Source organism: Humulus lupulus, chromosome 1 (genome assembly GCF_963169125.1).
Source record: "Humulus lupulus chromosome 1, drHumLupu1.1, whole genome shotgun sequence".
NCBI lineage: Eukaryota > Viridiplantae > Streptophyta > Magnoliopsida > Rosales > Cannabaceae > Humulus > Humulus lupulus.
In genome coordinates, this window is record NC_084793.1 from 111,102,933 (window position 1) to 111,124,819 (window position 21,887).

General features: G+C 41.7%; 1 protein-coding gene across 1 annotated transcript; it reads left to right on the forward strand.

The window, feature by feature from the left end:
• The first annotated feature begins 13 nt into the window (after nucleotides 1-13).
• Nucleotides 14-4,995, forward strand: LOC133819732 (sterol carrier protein 2-like). The gene is made up of 4 exons (XM_062253053.1): nucleotides 14-118; nucleotides 218-278; nucleotides 601-706; nucleotides 4,827-4,995. The coding sequence occupies exons 1-4, from the start codon at nucleotides 35-37 to the stop codon at nucleotides 4,993-4,995; spliced, it is 420 nt and encodes a 139-aa protein (XP_062109037.1). The 5' UTR covers nucleotides 14-34.
• Nucleotides 4,996-21,887: the final 16,892 nt, after the last annotated feature.

Sequence of the window (21,887 nt, forward strand, 5' to 3'; positions counted from 1 at the left end):
GCTACCGGTCAGTTCAAGGCGGAGACTTTGTTCGATGAAGCAGCACTTCGAAACCGAAGAGGGTAAAAAGCTTTGCAAGAAAGTTAATCTCGTTTACCAGTTTAATCTCGCACCCAAGGCCTTATCTTAATTTTTATTTTATTTTATTTTTTAAAAAATGGGAATTTTGATTTGGGTTTGTGACCTAATTTTTGATAATTTGTCGTTGGGTTTACAGAAAATTGGGATCGGTGAGGTCTGTTATACTATTGATTTGAAGAATGCGAAGGTCTTCAAAGGTTAGTTCTTTTTTCTTCTTTTTTAACTAATTTGTTTGATTGGATTTGGGAATAAGTTACATGAGAATGTATAATTGCTTGGTTTCATATTTTCTAAGAAAATCCTTTAATTGTTTAATTTCTCTTGTGTTGAGGAGGCTTTGCTTTTGTCTCACTATTTGGCCACACAATATATGACATATATATATACAATTTAATTTGTAAACTAAACCTTTTTTTAATCTCATTTGACATTAGTTTTGTTTTGATCACTATTTGTGAAGTAACTTCTTAGTAAGAAAAAAGAAGATGCTCATTTTTGTGAGTTTTGGTCAAATTTAAGGAACATTGGAAGGAGAAGAAAAGCTTGATGCCACATTTTCCTTCAAGGAAGATGATTTTGTCAAAACTGCATTTGGAAAGATGAATCCCCAGATTTCTTTCATGAGGTTGGTTTACACCTCTTAATTTTTCGAAGTCAAATTGATCATTTACTAATGTTTATTGTCATCAACTGTTTACTAGATGTAAATAATTTCACCTTTTTTTCTGAATAGAAAATTCTGTTGAATTGCTACCGCTGCAATTCTTTCTCAAAGAATCTACAATTTTTTCCCCATTACTTGGTTCTTTGTATTTGTTGTACATCATATTGATGTTCCTAGTATTGTGATACAAATAGCCTATTTGTTGTATGTATAAGTCATTTATTCATTTATGAAGTTTTTAATATAAGAACTGCGTAGCATAAATCATGAAAGATGTGCTTAGCTAAGATGTACGATATAAAATTGCTACTTTGTATGAGTCAATGTTACCTTTTTCGTATTTATTTATTAGCGGAACCTTATGATATATCTTTATGTATTAAAGTGTTTATATGATAGACATTGTTGTTTTTTAGCAAAATTTTTTTTCTTTTTGTTTAAATAGTTTTATAATTTCTGTTAGTTAACAAAAAAAAAACAAAAAAAAAATTTAATTTGTTATCTTTATATAGAGAGATAACGTTTCATTATATGATTAACAATTAATAAGTACACCAACTTCTCATACTCATGAGCTATGAAGATATCTTAGATATGGCTTGGTAGCTTTATATGAGAGAGAGAAATAGACATTGTATATGGTCCTTCTAGATTTATGAAAATAGTTGATAATGGTGAGAGAGGCTATTTCTATGTTCTCAATTTTTAATCTGATACGTGATGCCTTCTAGTTTTATGAAAATATTTGATAATGGTTGAAGCGTGTCTATGAGTTTGATTTGCTATTTTGTATTGGACTGAAAGATAATTAAAAAGTGGGGATCTATTTTTGAACCTTGTTTGCAGCAATCTACTAATTGCTTACAAAAATAGAAGAAGCTCTATTCTATTTTTGTTTTTTTTTCCTATAAGCTAATTTTTAGTTTTGTACCTCTATTGTCAGTGGTCTTGGAATTCAGCGATAGCGGACACTCTGTTTGGCAGTGGAATTTTCTCTTCGTTCATCTCTTAGCTTATTGTTTCTCTTTTGCGTTTTTTGATGGTTTAACACAATGCTATCTTTTGGGCTATTAGCTTTCTGATTTGAACAGCACAAAAGAACAATTTCTATCAAATATTACTTGATGTAAATACTGTAGACCCTCGATTTGGCCAACGACACGGAGTCAAATATACGACAGGAAATGAGACGAAAAATAAAAATTTAATCTAATAGAAAAGAAGAAAACACCAACGATTTATAGTGGTTCGGCCCCAAAGAATGGTAATGACCTACGTCCACTTAGTGATATTATTAATATTGAATGCCAACGCCGTGATCAAAGAACTAGGGTTCTTGAGTTTCACAAACCTTGAAAGAATTAAAATAAAACGATGGATAATCGCACTATAGCTCTCTCTCTCAATATTCAGGAAAAAGATTCAAAGATCCAAAAGTCCCTTCCTTGAGCTATTTCATGCATATTTATAGGCTCAAGGAGGGTTACATGGGCCAATGGGCCTTAACTTTCCTTAATAACTGCGTATCAAGGTAATAAAGAGGAAATAATCAATGTAATTATTATAGGATTACAATCTTAGAAGGAAATAAATCAAATTATACGACCAGCCTGGTTGTATCTAATAGTTAAGCCTGACGAAGCGATGTGTAGATGGTCAATAACCGAACATCACCGCCTCATTTCAATTCTGCCACGTGTCATCCACGTGTGAAAAATACCTGCCCCGTCATAAGCAATAGTTTTTTTGTAAATATTTGCCCCCCAAGTTTACTTTACTTCGACCAGCATAAAGTAAACTTAGGTGTGTGACCTTTCGTATGCCCCATGAAACCTGTCAGAGTCGTCATGCCTCTTCGAAAAAAACAACCAATCATGTCCAATCAGGACTTTTCGGTTTCCCAAAAACTTGTTTGACGGCTATTACCGTTCCCCACACTTTCAAAACAGTAATTTATCATTACCTCTTTTATAGTGTCACAGTCATTATGAATAATAGCCCTAATTCACCTTTTAACTGTTCACTTTTCACTCATCATCTCCTTTTCAAGAACACCAAAGAACTTTAACCTCCAGAGCTTAGAAATCCCAGGAGCTTTCATCGTTGATCCATGGAATCTTCGTTCAAATGCTCAAACTTTTCTGTGTTCATAATCAACCTTTCATCCTAGTAAGTTTTACAAACCTTTCAGTTGTTTAAGTTGTCATGCAAAGATGTTTTTCATTCGTTTTGTATCTGAGTTCTTGACTGAAACTATCTTGGTGGTAATGGGCATATTGATCGATGCTTGATAGGGAAGTGAAATAGTGTTATATAGGAGTTAGGAGTCAGTTTTGTTATTCGAGATCGTAGATTTAAGACGTAAAATCGAAGTAAAATTTTGATTTTTAAACTAGTTGAAAAACTGGGTTTTTCCTGCCCTCTCGGAGTTGAAAAAGTTTTCTCTAAAAATCTTTTTACTTCCTCTTTTTAATCTGTTTCTCAAACTGCTCGTAAGAGACTTAGTGTTTTTGCTAGAATGTTGCTGGCCGTATAAAAACTTAATTTTTATACGCGAGCAACGCTATTCCAACTCTCAACACAAGCTTTTAAGCTTTAAGTTCTCATCTTCTCCTTTTCTGTTCGCAGCTTTTCATGCAAGATCCGTGGGGAGGTGAGAGACCCATCGACGATGACTTGCTAGCTAAATTGCTCGAGGACAAGGAGCAACCGTCGTTACTAATACCCGAAATTCCCTTTTCTCGAGCCACTTCAAACACTCCATCGACCCTCCTCCAAAATACGGGTCGAGAAAAAACTAAAGCCCAGAAAAAGAAGCCTTCGAATCCTTCAAATCAGCCTGCTCCTTGAGCTGAAATTCCCTCGACCAGTGGTCGAGAAAGAAATATCCCCGACCCTAGAATCCAAACCCACGCTCAACTTTGAAATGCCATTCAACCAGATGTTGAATGGTACGTCGCCCCTTCTAGCCGAGTAACAGTTAGGATGATTGCGAATGATATTAAAAAATACGAACTTCCTGGGGTAACCCTAGTCCAACCCACCAAAGACCAACGGGTGAATTTTCCTGGAGGTGTCTTCAGCGCTTGGTTGAGATATCACATCGAGGCAGGAGCTATCCTGCCTCTTCATCCTTTATTCCAAGGAGTGGCCAACTATTTTGGGGTCGATCCTTTTCAAATAACCCCTAATGGATATAGAATTCTTTTGGCACTCTATATCCTTTATAGCCATAAGAAATGGCCTGTCCCCACACCACACGAGGTCTACTATCTGTTCAACCTAAAATCCAACCCCAATAAGGAAAACAGAGGGTTCTTCCACTTCCGTCACCAGGAAACGTCCCGTACTTTCCTGAGTGACACAACTTTTATTTCCAATGTGGGGAGGTACCACCTTGAGTACTTCCTAACTACGGACATGGTTGCCCACAACCTAGCCTTCACCCAAGGAGGTAAAACTTTAACACCCCTGGTCATTTATTTTTCTCTAATTTTTCCTACATTTCCCTTAGGTTTTTTGTGCCTTTCAGGCCCATGGTTCCGACCAGCTCCCACACCAGACATGGAAATCCGATCAGCCCTCTTGGCTAGTATGACTGACGTGGAGAAGACAATGAAGCATTTAGTCACAGAGGCTAACCTTAGGCTGGTCAGGCTTTTGGCACCTCACCAGGATGTGAGGGAGTCAACAGTGGGAAGTGCCACTGGCGAGGAGATTCCTGAACAGCACCCAGACGTGCCATAACCTCAAAGGAGGAGGATGGCTGGAGTGACAATTAGGGAACCCTCTAGCATCCCACGAGCTACCGCTCCCCCCGCCCCACTGGGAAAGGGAAAAAGGAAAGCCACCGAACCTCCCGCTCCCATCGACGAATCTTTAGATGAGAACGGTACTGATCTCTTGCTCTTAGATAGTTTGCCAATTCCCTGTAACTTATTTGATGGGGACAGCAACTATAAGTAGATTCCAAAATTAAGTTCAGATTTCTTCCAAGTAGTAAGTAGTTCAGTAAGTAATGTAGCGACCAGTAGTTGTAGCATGGGTACTTTACTTATAATCTCTTTACTTTCATTTTTAGTTCCATCTATATATCTTGTCTCATTGCTCGTTTTGTTTCCTTTTGTGCAGACATGTCATCTGAAGATGTATTCGAACATTACAAGGCTGTTGATGCTTCCTCATGCTGGAAGAAAGACAGCAAGAAGACTCGAGGGGAGAGTAGTAAAACTGCCTCAATGAAGGCCTAAGCTGAGGACCCTCCAGCCACTGTTCCTTCAAAGGAAAACACGCCACCTCCATCTCCACTCGAGCAGCTGGTCTCAACGTCTCCAGTCGACCAGAATACCACTCCTCCAACACTTGTCGACCAGCACCCCACACCTCAGGACCCTACCATCCGAACACACCACACTCTGCCCCCTCATCCCGAAGGCTCCCTGTCCAGCTCCATGGTCAGCTCAGCGAGGGAGAGAATATACAAGCTCTCCAAACACAAACATAGTCAAGAGGCTGTTGACGGCACCATGTCCATGGAGACTGACCAGATACTCAATCGAGGGCTAAATGAGATAGTCAGCGTAAGTTACTTTCTAATGCTGAATATTTTTCTTTTGATTTTTTGCTATTGCCTTACTTTTTTCATCTGATTGTAGGGATTGCTGACCATGACCACTGGCTGGAGCCGTGTGGGTGCAATGGTATCCCAGACCAAAAACTTTGACACCAGGCTTGCTGAGGCTACAAAAGTGCTTGAGGGGAAGAATGCCAACTTGCCCGAGAAGAACAATGAGCTGACCAAGCAGAATGAGGCACTGGTCGAGGAAAGCTCCACTTTGATCGAGGAGCTGCTGTAGAGTCGGGACGCCCTGAAGAAATCCAATGAAGATAAAGAAAAATTCAGGGAAAGCGCCAAACTCAACTATCAACGATCCAAACAGCTCGAGCTCGATTTGACTGCGAGCATGCAGGAGACGGAGGAGCTGGAAAAGCGCGTGAAGGAGCTAGAGGAACTTGAAGCCAAGAACTTGGAGAAGTACAAGGAAGCCACCCATCTTTGCTTCTACGAGTTTTGGAAGCACAACCGGAAGGCCGACTTCAGCTACCTGTTAGATCGCTTAAGGCGGACTCTAATGTCCTAGTGTGCCATTTGCCTGGAGGAAGAAGAGAGGGCTAAAGTTCCTGCTTCCCCAGAGATCTCCCTGGAAACTGGGATAGATGGTGCAGACAATAAAGCCGGTGCAGCTGTTGACCAGGATGGTCCTCAAGACCCTCCAGCCTCTTAGTCTTTTTCCATTCTATCTTTTAATTACACGACTTATGGATCGTGATGTAAAGACACTTTAATTTTCTAGTTAAAATTTTATGGCTGCACGGGCACCTTGTACTTTTAATTTGAAAAATTACATTCGAGCAGTAACTGCTTGCGGTGTAAAAGGTTTCCTTAAGATATTATAATATTTTCATTTTATTATAACATTTGTTCGCATGACCGAACTTAGCATAGTACTTTGGATTGATTTAACAAAATAATTTTTTTTGAAAAATACTCTAAGTACCTCAGCATGCTTTCACTAATTTTGCTCATGTGTTTACATATCTTTCGATATGCTTTGCTTACTAGATGCCTTATATGCCCCCCAAGTGATTGAGGAGCTTTAGGTCCTTAGTCACTTGCCTTGACCAGAACCTGTTCGAACATTAATGCTCGGAGCAAAATAATTAAAACGATAATACATCAAAACAACACACGTAGTGAGAAAATACTTGTAATAAATACAATAATTGGCAAGAATGACTGGCTGCGCACAGTACCTTATATTTTTCATAATAAATGGAGAAAACGTGTCTGTACGAGTGATCAACAAGATCTTACACTTATAAGCAATTAGTCACATAAAATGACCAACCCTTTTTCATAACTTGTAAAAACTAAAATTAATACAAGCAAATTCTTTAAGAAGAATTGTTTATTGATAACACTTGCGCAGGTGTTCTCCTTTCCAATAGCGAGGAATGAGATCTCCATTTAAGCGAGCAAGTTTGTACGTGCTTGGATGGAGGACTTCTTCAATCTTGTATGGTCCTCCCAATTAGGTCCGAGTACTCTAGCAGCCTGGTCGCGGGTATTTAGGAAAACTCTTCGAAGTACTAAATCTCTGACGTTGAATTTTCTTTCACGTACTTTAGAGTTGAAATACCGGGCGACTTTTTGCTGGTACGCAGTTACTTGGAGTTGTGCTTGTTCATGTTTCTCATTGATCAAGTCCATGGATTACATCAATAGTTGGATGTTAGAGCCTTGATCGTACGTTATTCTGCGATGTGAGGGTGGATTTAACTCAACAGGCAACATAGCCTCATACCCATAAGCCAAAGAGAATGGAGTATGGCCTGTTGCTGTTCGATGAAAAGTTCTATACGACCCAAGGACTTCAGGCAATTGCTCTGGCCATGCACCTTTAGCTTCTTCCAGTCTTTTCTTCAGGGTATCCTTTCCCGTTTTATTAACTACTTTGACTTGTCCATTTGCGTGGGGATGAGCGACTGAAGAAAAGCTCTTGATAATCCCATGCTGTTCGCAAATGCCCGTGAATAAATCACTATCAAACTGTGTGCCATTATCTGAGACGATTTTCCTTGGCAATCCATAGCGACAAACGATGTTTTTGACCACAAAATCCAACACCTTCTTGGTCTTTATGGTTGCGAGTGGCTCGACTTCGGTCAATTTAGTGAAATAATTGACAGCAACCACAACATACTTGACACCGCCTTTTCCTGTGGGTAAAGACCCGATGAAATCTATACCCCATATTGCAAACGGCCACAGACTTTGCATCTATTTCAGTTCATTAGGGGCTGCTTGCAAGATTTTTGAGAATCTCTGGCACTTGTCACACCTCCGTACAAATTCCATCGAGTCTTCATTCATTATTGGCCAGAAATACCCTTGCCTCAGGATCTTTATTAACAAGCTTTGCCCCCCAACGTGGTCCCCGCAAAAGCCTTCGTGTACCTCTTTCATCAATTATTTGGCTTTCTTTTTCGAAACACATCTTAGGAGTGGCATCGAGTATCCCCTTCGGTACAAGATTCCATCAACTAGGATATACCTAGCAGCTTGTCGGTGAAGGGTCCTAACTTTGTTTCTGTCCGTTGGTAACACGCCTTTCGTCAGATACTCTACGTATGGTGCCATCCATGTATCCGCCACCCGGATCACCAAAGTGGTCTCCTCTGCTTGGATGCTTTGCACATATAGTCGTTTAACTGGCACTATGTTTAGAGTATTAGCATCTTTCTCACTTGCTAGCTTGGCCAAAGCATCAGCATTTGAATTCTGGAGGCAAGGTACCTGCTGAAGGATGTACTTGTCAAACTGTTCTAATAGATCCTTTGTTTTGTTTAAATAGGCAACCATCTTTAAACCTCGGGCTTGGTACTCTCCCATGACTTGATTTACCACCAGCCGAGAGTCACTATAGATGTCAAGTATCTTTATATTCATGTCCCTGACTAATTGTAACCCAGCGAGCAACGCTTCATACTCAGCCTCGTTGTTGTAAGCAGTGAAGTCAAACCTGATTTCGTAGTGAAATTGATGCCCTTCAGGCGCAATCAGGATCACCCTTTCCCGTGCATGATGCTCATTGGAAGAGCCATCTATAAATAACTTCCGTGAGGGAGGTTAGTTTTGAGACTCAGGCTTTTCAGGCTCTTTGGTCTGCTCGCTATCTGTAAGTTCAGTGAACTCTACAATTAAGTCAGCCAGGGCTTGCCCTTTTATCGCTGCTCGCGGTAAGTAAGAGATATCGAACTGCCCAAGTTTGACTGCCCATTTCAACAATCTTCCCGCAGCCTCTAGCTTTTGCAGAACTTGTCATAGAGGCTGGTCAGTCAAAACTGTGATTGGGTGAGCTTGAAAGTAAGGTCGCAGCTTCCTAGAGGCCAAAATTAAGAAATAGGTTAACTTTTCAATAAGTGGGTACCGCTGCTCCGCTCCAATTGGCCTTTTGCTTACATAATAAACGACATTCTATACGCCTTCTTCTTCTCTTACTTCTTCTTCTTCTCTTACTCTGTAATCGCCAAGTAGACAAACAAAGTTTCTTCATCGGCCGGCTTTGATAGAACGGGTGGTTGCGCCATATGAGTCTTCAATGCTTGGAATGCCTGCTCGCATTCCTCTGTCCATTCAAATTTTTTGTTGCCTCTAAGTAGATTAAAAAATGGAATGCACTTGTCCGTTGATTTCGAAATAAATCTACTGATAGCGAAAATTCTTTCGATCAAACTTTGATCATCCTTAGTCTTTGCTGGCGATTTCATATCGATCAGGGCTTTGATCTTCTCGGGATTGGATTCAATTCCTCTCGAGTTAACAATAAATCCCAAGAACTTCCCTGATCCTACTCCGAAGGAGCATTTGAAGGGATTCAGCTTCATTTGATATTTGTTCAATACGTTGAAGCACCCTACAAATCCTCTATATGCCCTTCTGCCTTCTTCGACTTAACCAGCATGTCGTCGACGTATACCTCCATGTTTTCCCTGATTAGCTCCTTAAACATGTGGTTGACTAGTCGCACCAGCATTTTTCAAACCGAAAGGCGTTACTTTAGTAACGCCGTAAACACTAGGGACCGTTACGGTGTGCCTTGTAAACAGTGCTAAACACGCAAATCGATTCATTTGGCCAAAATCGTGTAACTAGGTATGATTAGCGGTTCAAGGATTAAATTTTTTGGTTAAGATATAACGTTTCATTAGAACGTTTAATATATATATGTTGGGATCCCAAAATTATAATTTCAGAGTCTACTACAAGAAAATATTTACAACAGGCCATTCTATGCGGCAAAACAGGGTTTAACCCTAGTTCCTCTTTAAACCTCGGCTGTGGCGGACAAGCAGCTGCATATGTACACATCATCACCTAAGCTCTCCAACTCAAGGATGGTCCAGCTTTCTTTTTCTTTTACCTACACCACATAGCACCCGTGAGCCAAAGCCCAGCAAGAAAACACAATATAACATGATATAATATCAACAGTGATTGTATTAATTATTCAGGACCAACAATCCAAACAAATAGGTGACTATCGCAAAAGTCACTAATACGGGGACAGCACCCATTAGCCATGTGATGATAGGATCACCAGGGCTTAACAAATAAGTGAGCATTTCACCAGCTTTCACAGGATAGGTGCATGGTGATTAGTCAACAACAAAACCTTCCCCCTGACCCTAGAGTCATAACTATGGAACAGCGTTCCCTAGCCATGTGACAAACAGTCACCGGGGCCGTATGCCCTGGCTCTGAGTAACTAGTCTTAGACTAGCCAAGCGCTTATAATTTTCATCGACCTTCCGGTCGGTCTAGCATTAATACCCCATATGAGTCATTCAATGCTGATATCGATTAGATCTAATCTTCATTTGGCTCGGCGTTCATAATGCTATGCCATTTCTGACTCTTAGGTCAGTAAAACACGACCAGTGTTCAACTCATTGTGAAATTGACTAATAAATCACAGCTTCACAGATGGATCTAACACCGTTGTCGAATCTGACTAATAAGTTAGTGCCATAAACAAGTAAGCCATGCCACCAAACATATATTACATGTCCAATATTCATATACAAGGTATTCAGTATGCTTACTTAACAAGTACTAGTACAATTAGGATCATGCACGAACATAGAGGCTCAAGCTCCGAATGATATCATACTCAGTATATAAAGCAAGTCCCTATCCAACATGCACCAATAATAGCCATGCATGTCATGTTTAATAATCAACCAACATGCATCAAGAATAGCCATGCATGTCACATATACACAGGGTGCAGTTTTCTTACCTTTGGTCCAAGCACAGGTTACCAATAAATGAGCCACAAGCACGACCCTGATTCCAAGTTTCTAGTGATTACCTAGTCACAACCATAATATAAAACCTCATCAAAATGAGTAAATAATTACTTCCAAACCCAACCCAAGCCTTTGGGACATCGAATCCCACTCAACTAGGTAGTGGGATCGATCCCAGGCCCCTAGAGTTAAGTTCTCATCACAATAACTCACATTTTCCATTTTTTTTCCTTAAGGGCCGCGACCCTACATGGACCATGCTGCGGCCCGCCCCCCTGGCAGAGCCTCCTCCACCTTCTTCAAGCTAGGGTCGCGGCCCAACCTCACACCAGCCTCTTTTCCTCGTTTTTCCACTTTTAAAACCTTCCAAAAACCTATCCAAACATCTCCAAATCCCAAAGTCAAAGTTCCCAAACATTCCCATAAAATCCAAGTCTTAAATCACCTAAAAACACATCAAAACACAAAATCCAATTCAAGCTTAAAAACTTTTAAAAACTTAAAACTTAAATCTTGAATTACCTCCAATTGAGTTGTTTCCAACCAAATCCTCCGGCTAATAAATTTCTAATCTTTCCTAGGATCGCTACGCCTCGATCCTCGCTTGAATCCGAGTCATAGAACTCAAGTTACCTTCGAAAATGCGATCGGGAGACGAAAATGGAACTGTAAGGGAGAGAGAACGTACAGAACGTTCTTTTATTCCTTTAGAAGGTTACTTCAAGATTAAGTAGCCTCAACCAAATCCTAACACTCGGGGTCCCAAAAACACCCCCGGGGACAAAATAGTCAAAACGTCAAGAATTTCCCCCTGATCTTACTAACTCCCAATTTATCACCAAATATTTATTCCCATTACCCAATAACTCGATAATGCTCTAAATACCCCTTGACTTACTCCAAGTCAAGAATAAATCCCGTTGTGACTTTCCCACTAGCTTACCTCCTAAGATCTTCTGTGCTGGGTAATCCTGGCATAACCAAATAATAATAAAGCACCACACACATATCACATATATGCCAAATATGCCCGAAATGGCCAAACTATGAAAATCACCCAATTACTCAGAAATGGGTTCACATGCATATTTAATACACCCAAACATGCATATTATCATTTAATAACATAATAAAACAATTATGGCCCTCCCGGCCTCCTAATCAAGGTCCTAAACCTTATTAAGAAGTTTGGGGCATTACAACTATCCCCTCCTTTTAGAAATTTTGTCCACGAAATTTATTTGAACAGCCCGAAATAAGAATTCCGCACAATTAACTCCAATTTGAAATTCTCCGGGTTGCTTTCTCAACCTCACGATCTCTATAGCATTACCTTAACCCAAGGTATATTATGTTCTTTATAACCTTATTACTTATGTCACAATCTGAACTGGCTATTCCTTACCGGAATACTTAACCTCAACCTTCAGATTCTCATAACTCAACTCATAAGTTCCTTTAACCCATGTCCACTGCATGGAAGTACATAACTCACTGTATACAACTGCCAGTGCTAAGATATAACTGATCCAGAATCAACCTATCCAGACCTATCCAGGATTCAACTGCCGAAATGAACTAGGGCTTAACTTGCCTTAATTCCTCACCCTTTTTCCATGGTGATACTCTAAAGAAGATATATTATTCTACCTGGAATTCCACATTCCTGCTTTTTAATTCAATAAAACTTTTTTTTTCATTTATTCTGAGAAATGAGCAACCAAGCTTCAATCTCCAGCAATCTCATTAATCCCCTGAACCACCTCAGGATCCAGATATACATTAACGTATTCATCTTATAAGATGTTCCTCCAATAATAATTGGATAACCCTTTCTCTCTGATTTACCACCAGTCTGAGAGTAATAATCTGTACTGAATTCCATCTATACTCATTGCCTTCTTAACCCTTCCAAACCTGGAAGTCGCAATAGAGTCTTCATCTGATAAGATAGACCTTGAGTTTCATAAAGGCGCTTTATCCTTCTCGCAAAAGATTTGAATACCGATCAACTGTACCATTTACTTATCCTTGCTGATAAAATGAACTCACTTGGCCTACCAGTCCACAATGACTCAATGCTAACTTACGCTGATCCATCAACCTAGGAATCCCACTGCAAAACTCATCACGGTGCTTTCTTTTTCACATTATGAAATACTCAAAGGCTGTAATGGCCTTGCTAATTCCTGATACTCTGTCTTGACCTGCTAACAAGTTAAGAACTTTACACGCATCCCTCTTCATCTCAGGCCATCACTATAAAGCTTTCATATCCTGTTACCTTTCCACGATGCCTGAATGAAGAGAATAAAAGAATAGCATGAGATTCATCTAGAATCTCCCAATTAATCTCAATGTTCATCGGATTCCAAATCCGACCCTTATACCATAATAAATTCATATCTGATACTGCACAACTCTTAGCTAATCCAGCTAAGACTTCCCACTCAATCTTTCCTATCTGTGGTTCACTTAGTCATCTCTCATTTTTATCCTTTCCAAAATAATAATCTCAAACAAAACACTGGCCACCTGGCCCACCAGAGACTCTGCTCTAGTTCTGGTCAGATCCTTTAACCAACATATTGCTTAGGCAATTACTTTTTTAAGAAGACTCCGAACTCTTTCCCAAGGCACCTGTAATATCCTTACCACCCAAGGACACTGTTGCCCCTAAGGCGTTCCTTAACCTTGGAAAATCTCCACAGAGAAAATACCACAAGTCATTGTCCAAGACAATCACAAATCCCATTCAAATAAACCTTTGAATGCTCTGTTCATCTGATTCACAAACACTTGGCACTATACCAATTCGCAAGACATATTCAGCACTTGCAGTGCTCTAATCTGATACCAACACAATCCTTTATATAATTTCCTCTCTCTAATCTCTAACTGGACCTAACCAGATCCAAGATCCACCTTAAAGAATTCCATCTTATTCAGCAACTAAACCCCTTTTATTCTTATAACTCCGCTGAGCCACTCAAAACAGTGTTTACATCTGATTCTATTTCTGGCACTAATCCAATCACCACTATAGTTTCCTTACATATAAAGGAAACCTTGACAAACCACATGGGAAACACATTCAAAACCCACAGACTAATCCAGTCTGTCCCGATCTCACTGACACAATCCAAGTGGAATCCACCACGCTAGCTAAGAGTTCCATGCACCTCCCTGCAACAAAACTCTAGCTCTCACTATAGGTATCATAAACATAAAGAACCATGTACCAAACCGACTAACACAAGGATTTCCGCTCTCAAGCCCAAGAGTTACTATACTTTCCTTGCCATTAAAGATTGCTCTTTAATTACTTAACCAATCCATACCCTGGATCAAACCAAAGCCTGTCATAACCAGCTTTATCAAGATCACTGATGAGTCCTTTCCATAACACAACTCATCTCTTAAGTTGCCAATACCATATTACATTCCCATCACAGCATAACCATGTGATCGATATACACCATCTTTATACCCTTCTCTATATATACTAACAAAGAAATAGCATGGCACCAAAGCCAGACAACATAACTCAAAACTCAGAACTAGAAAACTGACCTGTCACCCCCGAGGAACTAGTCTCGATCTCAGACTCTGATTGCCCTGGAATAAACACTCGAGTTGAAATCGAGCTGTCTATCCTCCTTTGCTCAAGCTCTCTTAGCCTTGGGCAATTCTTCTTACGATGTCTAAACATCCTACATGAGAAACATGCCCTTGCTCGACATACACCAAGTTGATGCCTCTGGCACTAAGCGCATACTGGATATTTCTTCCGGCTTTCCTTTTTACTTGCTCCAATAAGTTGAGATACCACTATCTGAGCCCCATGATCTCCAGCACTCTGCTGCCAAATCTGATGTCCTGCACTCTCAACAGCAAGAGCCTTCCCTACCATCTGAACAAAGGTAGAGACTTCATGCACTGGGGCAACTCTAATGCCCTGAGCTATTTCAAGTTTCAGCCCCTGAATAAACTTTTCCTTCCGAGCTACATCTATGGGTACGATGTCAAAGGAAAACTTGGACAACCCATCAAATTTAGTGACATACTCGGTCACCGATGCATTACCTTGAATAAGATTCAGAAACTCATTCATCTTAACGGTCTTGGCCACATCACAATAATACCTCTTGTTGAACAGCTGCCTGAATTCTTTCCAATCCATCACAGTTGTGTCTCGTGTTTGGGACACTACCTTCCACCACGTCCGGGCATCCTCCCGCAGTACACATGTAGCACAGATCACCCTATCGTGACCCACCAGTCCCATACTATCAAGAATGGAACTGATAATGCCCATCCATTGCTCAGCTCTGAATGGATCTAGGTCTCTCTCGAAGACTAGAGGGTAATACTTCAGGAATCTTCCACAGAGAAATTCCCATATATTCTCAACCCTAGGCTGAGCTAAAGCCGATGCCACTCCTAGCATAGCAGAGGAAAAGGTGCTCCCCAACAGACTCCGCTGTTGCTTCAAATACCTAATCTCTTCCTCATGCCTCTGCAATCTTGATTGCAAATCTGTAAGCATCTGCTGAAAATTCATTGGTGAAGATGAAGAACTGATACCCTGGCTGTAACTCCCAGCCCCTGTATAACCACCACCAGGCCTCATTATCTATCTTGAATATAAACCTGCTGATTAAATCTGTAGTCAATAACTTGACCCATTAATCATAATAAGCATATCAAGGGCTTTCCCCCACGGGATAAATCTTGCCACACCACAATCATTAACCCCTTGTAGTACTAAAAACATGCCCATGGTATTCATACATTATTCATAATCCCTGCTCTTCCATTACTCATACCATGCCTCCAACTCCAGCATGCAAATATCACATCTAGATAGATTCATAGAGCAGGAAATCATATGATCAAAATCATATATATATATATATATTCACGGAGCATATAATCATATAGTCAAGAGCCAAGCTCTAACAGAATCTCATGCACCCTAATACAATGTGCAGGTAAAGCATTTACATTCTATTTAACCAGCTATGCACATAACTACAAAAATAGTTACCATCCCCAGAGTGAAGCTACCTTCAGTGATGAGTGTACATGCCCACCTTGTCTTCAGGAACCATAAACCTTGGCTCGCTCTGATACCAATGTGTAACGCCCTAAACTCCAGGGATCGTTACGATGTGCATTGTAAACAGTGCTAAACTCGCCAATCGAGTCATTTGGCCAAAATCGTGTAACTAGGTATGATTAGTAGTTTAGGGATTAAATTTTTTTGATTAAGATATAACGTTTCATTAGAACGTTTAATATATATATGTTGGGATCCCAAAATTATAATTTCAGAGTCTACTACAAGAAAATATTTACAACAGGCCGTTCTATGTGGCAAAACAGGGTATAACCCTAGTTCCTCTTTAAACCTCGGCCAAGGCGGACGAGCAGCTGCATATGTACACGTCATCACCTAAGCTCTCCAACTCAAGGATGGTCCAGCTTTCTTTTTCCTTTACCTACACCACATAGCACCCGTGAGCCGAAGCCCAGCAAGAAAACACAATATAACATGATATAATATCAACAGTGATTGAATTAATTATTCAGGACCAATAGTCCAAACAAATAGGTGACTACCTCAAAAGTCACTAATATGGGGACAACACCCTTTAGCCATGTGATGATAGGATCACCAGGGCTTAACAAATAAGTGAGCATTTCACAGGATAGGTGCATGGTGATTATTCACAAACATAACCTTCCCCCTGACCCTAGAGTCATAACTATGGAACAGCGTTCCCTAGCCATGTGACAAACAGTCACGAGGGCCGTATGCCCTGGCTCTGAGTAACTAGTCTTAGACTAGCCAAGCGCTAATAATTTTCATCGACCTTCCGGTCAGTCCAGCATTAATACCCCATATGAGTCATTCAATGCTGATATCGATTAGATCTAATCTTCATTTGGCTCGGTGTTCATAACGCTATGCCATTTCTGACTCTTAGGTCAGTAAAACACAACCAGTGTTCAACTCATTGTGAACTTGACTAATAAATCACAGCTTCACAGATGGATCTAACACCGTTGCCGAATCTGACTAATAAGTTAGTCCCATACACAAGTAAGCCATGCCACCAAACATATATTACATGTCCAATATTCATATACAAGGTATTCAGCATGCTTACTTAACAAGTACTAGTACAATTAGGATCATGCACGAACATAGAGGCTCAAGCTCCGAACGATATCATACTCAGTATATAAAGCATGTCCTAATCACATGTTTATCATGCATCATATGTATTATATTTAACAATCCAACACATGCACCAATAATATCCATGCATGTCACGTTTAATAATCAACCAACATGCATCAAGAATAGCCATGCATGTCACATATACACATGATTCAGTTTTCTTACCTTTGGTCCAAGCACAGGTTTCCAATAAACGAGCCACAAGCACGACCCTGATTCCAAGTTTCTAGTGATAACCTAATCACAACCATAATATTAAACCTCATCAAAATGAGTAAATAATTACGTCCAAACCAAACCCAAGCCTCCGGAAAATCGAATCCCACTCAACTAGGTAGTAGGATTGATCCCATGCCCCTAGAGTTAAGTTCCCATCACAAAATCTCTCATTTTCCATTTTTTTTCCTTAAGGGCCGCGGCCCTACATGGACCATGCCGTGGCCAGCCCCACTGGCAGAGCCTCCTCTACCTTCTTCAAGCTAGGGCCGCGGCCCAACCTCGCACCAACCACTTTTCCTCGTTTTTCCACCTTTAAAACCTTCCAAAATCCTATCCAAACATCTCCAAATCCCAAAGTCAAAGTTCCCAAACATTCCCATGATCGAAAACCCATAATACCCAAGTCTCAAATCACCCAAATACACATCAAAACAAAAAATCCAATTCAAGCTTAAAAACTTTTAAAAACTTAAAACTTAAATCTTGAATTGCCTCCAATTGAGTTGTTTCCAACTAAATCCTCTGGCTAATAAGCTTCTAATCTTTCCTAGGATTGCTATGCCTCGATCCTCGCTTGAATCCGAGTCATAGAACTCAAGTTACCTTCGAAAATGCGATCAGGAGACGAAAATGGAACTTTAAGGGAGAGAGAACGTACATAACATTCTTTTATTCCTTTAAAAGGTTACTTCAAGCTTAAGTATCCTCAACCAAATGCTAACACTCAGGGTCCCAAAAACACCCCCGGGGACAAAATAGTCAAAACCTCCAGAATTTCCCCCTGATCTTACTAAATCCCAATTTATCACCAAATATTTATTCCCATTACCCAATAACCCGGTAATGCTCTAAATACCCCTTGACTTACTCCAAGACAAGAATAAATCCCGTTGTGACTTTCCCACTTGCTTACCTCCTAAGATCTTCTTGTGCTGGGTAATCCTGGCATAACCAAATAATAATAAAGCACCACACACATATAACATATATGCCAAATATGCCCGAAATGGCCAAAATATGAAAATCACCCAATTACTCAGAAATGGGTTCACATGCATATTTAATACACCCAAACATGCATATTATCATTTAATAACATAATAAAACAATTATGGCCCTCCCGGCCTCCTAATTAAGGTCCTAAACCTTATTAGGAAATTTGGGGCATTACAACTTTGTAACAGTAAAGCCTTGTATCAGTCCAAAAGCTAGTGTGATCTTCATCAGGAGGATGCATACTAATCTTTTTATACCTGGAGTATGCATCCATGAATGAGAGAATCTCGTGCCCTGCAGTGGCATCGACCAGTTGGTCGATTCTTGGGAGTGGGATACAATCTTTGGGCAAGGCTTTATTAAGGTTTGTGAAATCCATACATGTTCGCCACTTGCCATTCGGCTTGGGAACTAATACAGGATTAGAGACCCATGATGGACAAAACTCCACCCTGATGAACCCATTCTCCTTCAGATTCTCGACTTCTTCTTTTAAGGCCTTTGATCCATCTTTGTCGAGCACCCTTCTTTTCTGTTGCACCGGTGGAAAACTCTTGTCGATGTTCAGGACATGGCTGATGACGGCAGGCTCTATTCCAACCATGTCTTTGTGCGACCAGGCGAAGACTTCCTGGTTCCTCCTCAAAAACTCCTCCAGTGCTTGTTTTGTTGTTGTCTCTAAGTTTTTACCAACTTACACAGCCATGGTCAGATTTTCTTCATCGAGTTTGACCTCTTCAAGGTCCTCGATGGGTCTTATTTCTTCTTCAAAATCCCCAAAGGGAGGTTCCAAGTCTCTATCCTCACTTTGGGCAATGCCCTATTTGGTGACATTATCACCTGACTGGGCCTGACCATCAATTTCCATTTGCAACTCTTTTCCGGGAACATCTCTCGATACATCTTTCTTTGCCTTGGTTATCGAGGCGTTGTAGCACTCCCTTGCTTCTCGCTAATTTCCCAATACGCATCCTACCCCTGCGTCTGTTGGGAATCTCATGGAAAGGTGCCATATTGAAGTGACGGCCCGTAGGTCGACCAGAATTGGTCTCCCAATTATAGCATTTTATGCCGAAGGACAATCAACTACTATGAAAATAGTGAGTAATGTCCTGTTAGCAGGTGCAGTACCTGCTGTAACTAAAAGCCTAATCGACCCAGTTGGGGTGAGCCCTTCGTCGGATGGTTTGGTTGCATGGCTCCAGGTCCTTGATGGACAGATTCGTTCTCAACAGTGAAAACTTGTATAGGATGTTGATCGAACCTCCTGTGTCGACCAACACCCTCTTCAACATCATGTTGGCAATTTTCACTTCTACGACAAGAGGTTCGGAGTGCGGGAATCGTATGTGCTAGGCATCATCTTCAGAGAAGGTTATCAGCTCCTCCTCTATTCAAGCCTTTTTTGGTGCTCGATCCACCACACTCATCATCTCGATGTCCTGGTCATTGCATAGGGTTCAAGCGTATCGTTCCCTTGCCTTCCCACTATCCCCTGCAAAATGTGGGCCTCCGCAGATGGTGAGTAAAGTGCCTGCCACAGGAGCTGGCTATAGGGGTGGCGAGCGTTGGCGTGTAGGCGCCTGCTTGTTGCCACCTTGAGCCTCTCGCTGAGACCCTCTTGCGGCTCGCACATATCTCCTTAGATGTCCCTGCCTAATCAGGAACTCAATCTTGTCTTTCAGCTGGTTACATTCATTGGTGTCGTGCTTGTAGTCGTTGTGAAAATGACAGAACTTCATCGTATCTCTCTTGGAGATATCTTTCCTTATAGGTGTGGGTCATTTATAAGGCACGCTGGAGCTGGTCGCCTGGTAGACTTCTGCTTGTCTTTCGACAAGTGCCATGTAGTTGGTTAATCTTGGCTCGTATCGACTGCCTTTGGGGCATTTATTCTCAGAAGCTGAGGGTTCATTGTTTGCCCATTTTCCACCATTCCTACCATAGCCATTCCCGTTGCCCTTGTTGTTGCCATTGGGCTTCTCCGACCCGTTGGCGGCCTTGGCGGGTTCTTCCTTAGGCCCCTTGTCTTTTTTTGGCGATTTCCTCTCATTGGCAATCGCGTCCTTGAGCTTGATATATCGATCAACCCGATCCAAAAACTCCTGGGTACTTCTTACCACATTCTTTCTGAGGCTACTCCAGAGGGTTAAATGGTGCCTAACCCCAGCAGTTAGGGCCATCATCTTGCCTTCATCAACCACTGTCTTGTCTCTAGCTGCTACTCGCATGAAGCATTGGACATATTCCTTTAAGGGCTCTCCCTCCTTCTAGTGTATCTCGACAAGATGGTTAGCCTCTGTGGGGTGTACACGACCTGCATAGAATTGTCTGTAAAATTCCTTTACGAACATTTCCCAAGATACTATATTAGCAGGAGGGAACTTGAAGAACCACTCCTGGGTGGTGACAGACAGTGTCACTGGAAAGATCCGGGAGCGGGCATCTTCCGGCACTTTCTATATATCCATTTGTATCTCAAACTTATTAAAGTAAGATACTGGGTCTTCGTACCCATCAAATTTCAGCAATGTTGGCATCCTAAACTTACTGGGGGTTTCAGTCGCAGCAATCCTCTATACAAAAGGAGTGCCCCTCCTCCTATCGTACTCTATATGGGACGTTTGTCCCCAGACCAGCTGCTGTACTGCCTGGTTTAGAACATCAATCTGAGCCTGAACCACTTCTAGGACTGCAGGGGTGACCTGTGCCGGGGGAGTGTACTCATCATGTATTTCACATCGGTCATTGAACGCGTCCCTTAAATCGTCATCCCTACGTCTATGCTCACTAACTCCTAGCAGATCAAAGTCGTTTTGCTGCCTGGGTTGCCCCCATCGTTATGGCTAGCTGGCCTATTTTCTCTAGGTGGGGGGCTTCTGCCTCCACCTCTCTCCTCATTCCTCTGATCAGTGTCTCCTCTGCCAGAATTGGCTTCATTATAGTCATGGCCATCGCTAAACTGTGGTTGACTACGGCGTGACCAACTGTTCACGCTATTTCCTCCTCGGGCTGGCATCTCCCGAGCGTCAGGGGGAGGCCTGCACTGGTCGTTGGGTCCCCGTGCATTGTTATGCCGTGGGGTACCCCTGACCGCAGAGCTTGACTCGATGTTCCTTCTGTTGGTAGAAGGACATTGCCCCCTGCTCGGTGGATTTGGCTCTTCATCCCCTGGGCGTCTAGGGCTGTGGAGCGGCTGCCTGGCCCTATTCTGCCTTGGGTGCTGGGGATTGCCTCGACCAACTTGAGATGGAGGCTGCTGCTCAGGATCCCTAGGTGGGACATCATCCTGAGCCATAGGCGGCTACTCTGGGCTTTGAGGGCTTGTTGGCTGGAGCGGAGCGCTAGGATTGGGACCTCTTTGAGGTGGCGCATTTGGCGGCTGATTTGGCTGAGAGGATGGTGCAGCTTGACTCTGAGCCAATTGGATGGCTGCTTTGAGAGTGGCCATGGCATCCCTCGATGGTCCATGTCCGCTTGCCGCTCACTCAGCTCCTGGCGCTGGCATTCAATTTCCCTCTGCTGCATCGCCATTGTCTTCACATCATTCTCCTGATTCGCCCTCAACTTAGGCAACTCATCCTGCAACACCCCCATTGTTGCCCTCAGCTATTCCGAATCTAACTCCTCCTCTTCAAATTCCAAATGTGGTTGATTCTCAGCCACATTTGGGGGAGGAGGTTAGGATGATGCTGCGCCAACGGTCTGTCCAGCCTTCTTGGATGTCTTCGCCATTAGATTTTCTTACAATTTTTCATCAATCTCTCAATGAAAGCACTAGAATGTTGACCCTTGATTTGGCCA

Coding starts and splice junctions, on each gene's coding strand:
- LOC133819732 (XM_062253053.1), top strand. CDS start 35: ATGAAGCAGCACTTCGAAACCGAAGAGGGTAAAAAGCTTTGCAAGAAA. Junction 119..217: donor AGTTTAATCTCGCACCCAAG/GCCTTATCTTAA, acceptor TTGGGTTTACAG/AAAATTGGGATCGGTGAGGT. Junction 279..600: donor GAATGCGAAGGTCTTCAAAG/GTTAGTTCTTTT, acceptor GTCAAATTTAAG/GAACATTGGAAGGAGAAGAA.